This window comes from Oryzias latipes, chromosome 16 (genome assembly GCF_053564925.1).
Source record: "Oryzias latipes strain Hd-rR chromosome 16, Olatipes_Hd-rR_3.1".
NCBI lineage: Eukaryota > Metazoa > Chordata > Actinopteri > Beloniformes > Adrianichthyidae > Oryzias > Oryzias latipes.
Genome location: NC_136252.1, coordinates 22,043,560 through 22,051,840, shown reverse-complemented (window position 1 = coordinate 22,051,840; position 8,281 = coordinate 22,043,560). Strand labels below are relative to the sequence as shown.

Genomic DNA, 8,281 nt, shown 5'->3' with positions numbered 1-8,281 from the left:
TGTTTTAAGGGGCCCGTAAGCCTGCTTTTTTATTCAGAGCTGTGAGCGGGAACCCTTTTAGCTCAGACATTTGTCATTGAATGAAAGCTTTGTGACTCCTTTTCCTTAAAGGATTTACCTATGAGATTAGCAGACACACATTTGGAGTAATATAGTCACTGCATAGCTCGACAGCTAATTTATGAGCGACTGGCAGGTTTTAATCTGAAACCTGAGCCTGAGAGCTGCTCATATTTTACTCTGAACAAACACTCAAACTGCGACAAAACATCTTCAGGGTAATGCTAATTCCAAATGTTGCCAAACTTTTGGTGTGAAAGTGATCTTTAATCCTAATAAAGTCCCACTCTGATCATCTTTTGATCTATTTTCAAAGAGTTCCCAGTGGGCTATCAATAGCCAAAATAGAAAGACCTGTGTGGTTTTAGGTTCTGCAGAGCGGCAGGAGCTCATCAGAGAAATTCACCTCTATGTAGTGGGCAGGACTGTGAGCCACGCCTCACTTCCCATCATCCATTTGTTTACACTTTCTCCTGCTAGCTTACAGCCGCTCACAACCCTAACCTAACATTACTGGTGCAACAAAAATGGCGAGGAGTATTGGAGCCATCCAATCATACCATTTAGAGCTAGATCCCAGCTCAGACGAGGAACAACAAAGAAATAGTTCAGTCTTCTACATGTGGATGCATCGGAATGCAGCGGAGCAGGGAGCTCGTGGCCCACCCTGCATATTATTTTTTTCACAAATACACTTTTTTAATACTTAATTATTTTGTCTGCTACTGGTTCACATCGATTTAAAGAACCTTTACCATGCAAAGTACATTTTTTTAAGGTTTAAAGTGTAGTATAAGGTAGTGTCTGCGCTGCCAGCACCGCCCCCAGGCTAATAAAGACACACCCATTACCTCCGCTGAGCTAGCAGTGATCGGGAAATCGCTTTCCCTTTATATGCACATCCATCTTTGTAAAAGTTTGGAGGGTATATATATATATATATATATATATATATATATATATATATATATATATATATATATATATATATATATATATACATATATATATATATCACATCTAGTCCATTTCAGCAACAGCTAAATACCTCCAACGAGTAAGGCAAGTCCTGAGAAGCCAGCTCAATGGCAAAAATAAGACCCGGGCAATAAACAGCTACGCACTGCCCGTTATCAGATACCCTGCAGGAATAATAAGATGGCCAAAGGAAGAGATACAGACCACGGATGTTAAAACACAAAAGCTCCTCACCATGCATGGAGGGTTCCCTCCCAAATCCAGCACCCTGAGACTGTATGCTAGCCGCAAGGAAGGAGGCCGAGGATTAGTGAGCGTAGAAGCCACTATCCAGGATGAAACATCCAAGATGCATGAGTACATCAAGCTCAAGGCCCCAACTGACAGTGTGCTCAGTGAATGTCTCAGGCAATGGAGAGCAGAGGATACAGTGCTGGAGGACAGATACTCATGGGAGGACAAACCCCTGCATGGGATGTACCACCGGACCATAACTGAAGTGGCTGATATCAAGAAGTCTTACCAATGGCTAGAAAGGGCTGGCCTACAGGACAGCACTGAAGCACTCATCCTGGCAGCTCAGGAACAAGCCCTGAGCACCAGAGCGATAGAGGCTCAGATCTACCACACCAGACAAGACCCAAGGTGTAGGCTGTGCAAAGAGGCCCCTGAAACAATCCAGCACATAACTGCAGGGTGTAAGATGCTGGCAGGGAAAGCGTGCATGGAGCGCCACAATCAAGTGGCTGGAATAATATACAGGAACATGTGTGCAGAATATGAACTGGAAACCCCAAGGTCAAAATGGGAAACACCTCCGAAGGTTGTAGAGAATGAGAGGGCAAAGATTCTGTGGGACTTCCAGATCCAGACTGATAGGATGGTAATGGCGAACCAACCAGACATTGTAGTGGTGGATAAAGAACAGAGGAAAGCCGTTGTGGTGGATGTGGCAGTGCCAAGCGATGGGAACATCAGGAAGAAGGAACATGAGAAACTGGAGAAATACCAGGGACTCAGAGAAGAACTGAAGAAAGCCTGGAAAGTGAAGGTGACAGTGGTGCCAGTGGTAATTGGAGCACTCGGGGCAGTAACCCCCAAGCTGGAGGAGTGGCTACAACAGATACCTGGAAAGACCTCAGACCTCTCAGTCCAGAAAAGGACAGTGCTAGGAACAGCTAAGATACTGCAGGACCCTCAAGCTCCCAGGCCTCTGGTAGAGGACCCGAGCTTGGAGGAGAAACCACCCGCGGAGGGTGAGAGGGGCGTTAAATTTTTTTTATATATATATATATATATATTTATATGTATATATATATATATAGAGAGAGAGAGAGAGAGAGAGAGAGAGAGAGAGAGAGACAATGGGTCTTCAAGAAAATTTTAATTTTATCAGTTTGGATCTTCAGTTTGAGTCCATGAAAAAATGAAGACTAAATCAAACACATTGTCAGTTCAGTCACAAAAGCAAACACACGCGTGAGTAAGAGCTTAATGCAATCATGGCGCTCTTACACAAGCAAACAATCCTTCCCATGCCACACTCAGAAAGCAGGATGGAGCAGCTTCGCTTTTATGTTAAACCATTCCAAATTTCAAGCGCGCTCTAAACCGCATTCACCAAGGTTTGGCTGTGTGCTGCAGTAACACCACCCCCTTACTGTTATAGTTTTGTATAAACTGCCTGCTCCAACTTCATCGCCCCCACTCCACCCACCACCCCCGGCAGGTTCAAGTTACCCCTGAAAAGGAGGAATCTTGAAAACAAACTGAGGTCAAATTCCTGCTCCCAGCTCAATAGGGTCTGATAGGCACAGTAGATCTGTCAGAGTCAACAAGGAGCTCCTCTGAATTGAATTAAAGGCACCTCGTTTACTGTCTCCAGGTCGACAAAGGTGAAGCATGGTTTGTTTCCAGCCCCTCCATGATGTATGGACTTCTCCAAAACACTTCAGTCTTCCTGCGAATGTTTGTGAAGACTCATGCAAAGCTGCCAAAACTTTCCCTTTCTCTCTTCCACAATGCAAGACTTTATAGAGACCTTAAACAACGGAAGAACGACAACAGTAAATATTGAAGACTCAGAGAAAGAAAGGATTTATTCCTCTTCGCTCACTAAACTGACTAGCGGGTCAACTTGACCTCTGACCTCCTCCCCTTCAACCCTTTTCCAAAAACAATCAAGTGAACGCGCCTTCTCTCACAAGGAGGGCTCTTCATCTGTCTGCTCCCTCTAGGTAGGAAATCAGGTCAGCAGTGCGCTGAGCATAGCAGACATAGTTTGGAGCGAGGCCGGGAGCGTGCAGGAGTGTGGCGCTGAACCCGGCGCCGCCAGAGCGCACAGCAGCCTTCATGACAATAGAAAAGAGCACGCTGGCAGATAACTTGAAGTCTGGCTGATGAATCGAAGGAGCAGCCAGATAGCAGGAGGAGCAACCTATAGGGGATGCTTGAATTACAGGAGGAGGGAGGTGAGCCGGGGCAGTGTGGGTGGGCTGAGGTTTTGGGGAGAAAAGGAGAAAGCTTTCTGACAGCTTTCTTCTGCCTCTTTCTTTCATTTCAGGGAAAGTGGACGATGTTGCTGAGCAGCAAACACACAAACACAGTCGTCACTGAGCTGCTTGTCTTCTGTGTGCATCAGTGCTGCAGCGCCTTTATTTCTGCATACAGACCCTTTCCAAAAAATTAGAACGTCATGGAAAAGTGTGTTGCTTTTGTATAATTTACCCCAAAAAAACTTTCATAGAACATAGATTTAAGGTGCACTTTTTAATTGATTAATTTAATTGACCAACTATATATCTATTAAACTTAAAGCAGCAGCATAGGTTCCCCAGATGACATTAAATTGGTTTAGTTTGATTCCATATAGGAAGGACTTCTGATTTGGTAACTAGCCAAACAAGTATCATTGATCTCCTCCATGGTCTGGTTATGCCAAAATAGTTTGTAGTTAAGGAGACTGTCTGTTCACAGAGCGCTGTGTCCAAGCAGATCGATGGAAAGTCTAATGGAAGGGCAAAATGTGGCAGGAGAGGGTTCAGCAGCAAAAGAGACAACTGCGGGCTTCAAGAGATTATTAAAGTCAAGATTCAAAGAGCTGCAGAAAATCCAGAAAGAGTGGAATAAAGTAAAGGAACAGCTTCAAAAAACACATCTAGACACATTTGGGAGATGGGCTGTTTTGTTTTTCTGTCAGGTTCCTCGGGTCAAGCCACTTCTGAGCCTGGACCAACAGAGGAAAAGTCTCAACTGGGCCAAGCAGAAGAAGGACTGGACTGTTCGCCAGTGGTCCAAGGTCCGGCTTTTTGAGGAAAGGAAAGTGAGCCTTTCATTTGGGAATCAAGGTCCAGTGAAGAGCAGAACCCAAGCTGCCTGAGGTCCAGTGTGAAATCTGAACCATGTCAGTCATGATTTGGGCTGCAATGTCCAGCACTGGTGTCGGTAAACTCTTTCTTCAATCCAAAATCACTGCAGCAGTCTAGCCGACTGTTCTAGAGGACTTCATGATTCCTTCTGCTGAGGATGGAGATGCAGAGTTTATCTTCAAACAGGACCGGCCTCCTGCTGGTTTTCCAGAAACCCTGCTTTTTCTGCTGCTGATTACCTGGATCAGGTGTGTTTAGCCAATAAGGAGCTTTAATGGCAGATTACTGGTACTTGGAAAACACGTAGAACACCTGCCCTGAAAGCCTGGATTCTAACATCCCTGAATTAAACAATGGCTGCTGAATCTACAATCTATGAAAGAAAAAAAATGTTTTAACTGTTGGACAAAACTCGAGTGTTTGACACACGTGTGCATGAGCTCATGGTGCTGGTGGCTGAGCAGTGGATTCAGACTATGTGTACTATTACTGCAGGCATCTGAGCCAGTGTGTATAGTAAGAGGTCAGCGGGGGAGTGGGTGGGTGGGGGTGCTCTGTCACTATTTGTCTCACAGCCTCACAAACCTGCAGTTATTGTTGTTTTCAGTGGCTTCACTTTCTAAGGCCGAGTTAAATCACACGGCTCTGCGTTTGCTCCCACACTCTCCTCTTTTGTCCACTCTCTGGAGAACATGCACTCATAAAATGCACACACACACACAAAGAGTATTTATAACAGAGCGGAGTGGGAAGGGAAAAGCAGCCTGGCCTTGAAGGGGATATTTTGGGAGGTTCAACCTTCAATCACTCAGGCTGACAGCTTCTTGGTGATACCGGGAGAACAATGCAGAGCTCCTTGTTTATCTTTCTCTGAGCAGTCAGTTGGGCTCTGCCTCCCAGCAGGGTCACAGTCACCCTGCATCCCACCAGGAAGGCAGGACTTCCAGGACAACACTGAGCGCAGACCACACAGCCACTTTGGAGCATTCAAATCTTTTTCTCTGTCTCCACTTGCAGGAATACACCCAAAACAAATTGGGGACATTTTTGGTGGCCTGCGTTCTCTTTGACGGCTGAAACTCCTGTAACCATGAAGGCAGAGAGACCGTGTGGATGAGCTTCTTCTTCTTGAGACTCCATAGTTTCTAAACTAAACGCTAAAACAACCTCTTCCGAAACTCCGGAACAATCTCAGACTACAGTAAATCCAAAACTGATGCATAAAAAAAAATCTAACTATGACAACATTTGTTCAGAGATTGATGCAAAAACATTTCATGTTTCCCTAAATGGATTTAGAAAAATATTTTTCTCTTTAGGATTAAAACAAATAACCCTGCAATATGAGCGTCTAGGCAAGAATGACTGGCTGCTGTAATAAAAGCTCATTTTTCCAAAATGACCCAACTGTAATTTTCTTTTTGCTGTAAGTCACTTTCGCTAAAAATAATTTCCTACGAACTCTGTTTGACTCCACTTGAATGAAGGATTGCTTTGTGTAAATGGGTGTGTGTGTTTGCATGTGCTTGTGTTACACTGAGGAGATAATAACGGTGGCGGGTGAACACACAGGAGATGTAAGAAAAACCAAGGGGGGGGGGGGGGGGGGGGGGTGCGAATCCTGTTATCTACAGCAAAGATTAGAGCAGTGTTTACTGGAAGTAACGGTCTATGTCATCGCCATGCAACTACTGTGCAATTTAGCCTGATGACTGGGAGTCACTTTTTATGTCCCAGTATTGGAGAAAAGCTGCAGAAAAAGGCTTTCAGCACAAAAACAGGTCATTCTGTCAAAAGTTCCCCTAAGAAAAACTATCCGTGCTGTAATGTTCGTCCTAAAATATTTTAAAATGCCTCAAAATTAAGTTCCATTCATCCATTTATCCATCATCTATACTATATTCTTCCCTCTCGGGGTCAGGCCATCCTGGCCACTGTCGGGTGAAGGCGGGGTACACCCTGGATTGGTCGCCAGTCTGTCGCGGGGCCAAAAAAAACAAAAAGCATTTTGCATGCAAACCGTCTGCAATTAAAATTACATTTTACACACAACACAATTTTCAGGGTCTTTAAGGTTTAGATTTCACAATATTCAAAAATATTGTTCTTTCCATTATTCAGCATCATCATTGTTAATAAAACAGCATATGTGCCAATATGCACTAAAAACCAAACCTAAGAATGAAAATGTGAACAGTTCAGATTTCCATCAAAGAAAAGTTTTGGCAAGTCTTATTCCTCTATTTTCTCTGTTGTTGTTTTTAAATAATGTATAAAAGAATGTCCTTTAGTTAAATGTTTGGTATGTAAATAACAAAGCTCTTAAGCACAGGTCTTTCTCCTCCAAGTTATTTTTCATGCAAAAGTTAACCCAAGTTAACATAAATTTCTGTAATTTGTTTCTTACATGAACTTGTCTTAAAATAGCTAATTTAGCAGCATTAGCATCAATATCCATGATAACTAAAAAACTTTTTTTTTGTCAAAATAAATACAAATAAAATCCAGAAAACATCAGTTAAGTCCTTCATCCCTGAATTTATTACCAATGATTCCAAAAATGATTTTGATCATCTTTGTCCTTTTAAGATGATGCTAAGAGGAGTCTTGACTTCGATGGCGAGCTGGCGACGTACGGAGTGTTGGGGGTAACTCGACTGATAGCACTGCACCGTTTTCCTACCAATAAACTGCCATGAAACGTTTTAACATTAGCTTGATGAGGTGCAGAAAATCGAAGTTTATTACAAACTATTGCCTTAAATAAGAATCGCATTTTGTGCAGGTGCTAAATTTTAAAGTCATTTTTTATGGTTTTAAATCCAGTCTTGCTGAAAGATTTAGAAAATAAAAGCTCATTAGTTTTGTTCCATGAAATGATTTCCTGATGAAAGTACCACACCATCCCCTCCAGTTTCATAAACACTTGATAAATAGCAGCTTTTATCATCTCTGGAACGTTGTGACTGTTTTGTTCTTTTTCCATCTTGCTGCCCCCTTTCAATTAAAAAGGAAAAAAACTAAAATCCTCTTGACCTTTACCTTATTTTGGCTGTTTCCACCAAACACAAGTAAAAACACACAGCCTTGACACGGCTGCTCCCTCTCCTATTTTAGTCAAATCCCCCTCTATGTCCTCCCTTTCATCTGCTCTTTTAAAAGTATGTCTGGTTTTCTACTTCAATACCACAACATGACTTATGCAGACAGAGGGTTTGCTTATATTTCATGGATTTCAATGAAGAAATTGCTTCTGAAGCTGCAAACTGATATCTTTTAATAAACTCCAACTTTTACAGCATTAAAAAAGACAGAAACTTGAAAAAATACAACAAAGTACATCAAGTAGAAGGCTTTACAAACCTTCAATACAAATGATTGCAGCCACATCTTGATTAAAAACTGAAATGCAACACCTTAAACATGAAGAAACAACTTTTTCATAAACAGAAGATGCAGTGATTTTTCCGGGACACGCTAATCAAAACTCGTCCAGATTGCTCCTGGAGTCTCGCAGCTGGGAGAGGGATGTCAGCACTTCCACCACCGGCCTCCTGCCAAGCTGTTTACCTCCTCTGCTCCGAATGTTTACTGTTCCACTCTCATTCTCCTTATCACCCACCACTACAAAAAAAAAAGACTAAAGAGATTTGTCTTCTAACTAATATCAAAAATATGTGTCTAATGTGATCCTTACCAAATATATAGTTGTACTGGGCAAGCTGAGCAGAGCGAATCTTCTTATTAAAGGTAGTGCCCTGGTCAGCATTCAAATCAACCATGAAGCCAGCTTCATTGAACTGCTGAACCACCTTAAAAGGAGAAAGTAAAGCTCTGATTAACATGCGTTACACTTTAATAATTGAGGACGACTA

General features: G+C 42.6%; 1 protein-coding gene across 2 annotated transcripts in view; it reads right to left on the bottom strand.

The window, feature by feature from the left end:
* Positions 1-7,657: 7,657 nt before the first annotated feature.
* The window catches only part of tars2 (threonyl-tRNA synthetase 2, mitochondrial), a 33,487-nt gene continuing 32,863 nt past the window's right edge, over positions 7,658-8,281 (bottom strand). For both annotated transcript variants that reach the window (XM_020710233.3, XM_004078157.5), the window contains 2 exons: positions 8,104-8,218; positions 7,658-8,030 (listed from right to left, as the gene is read on the bottom strand). In XM_020710233.3, the coding sequence (XP_020565892.1) occupies positions 7,888-8,030; positions 8,104-8,218 (258 nt within the window). In that variant the 3' untranslated portion in view covers positions 7,658-7,887. The remainder of the gene's footprint in view (positions 8,031-8,103; positions 8,219-8,281) is intronic.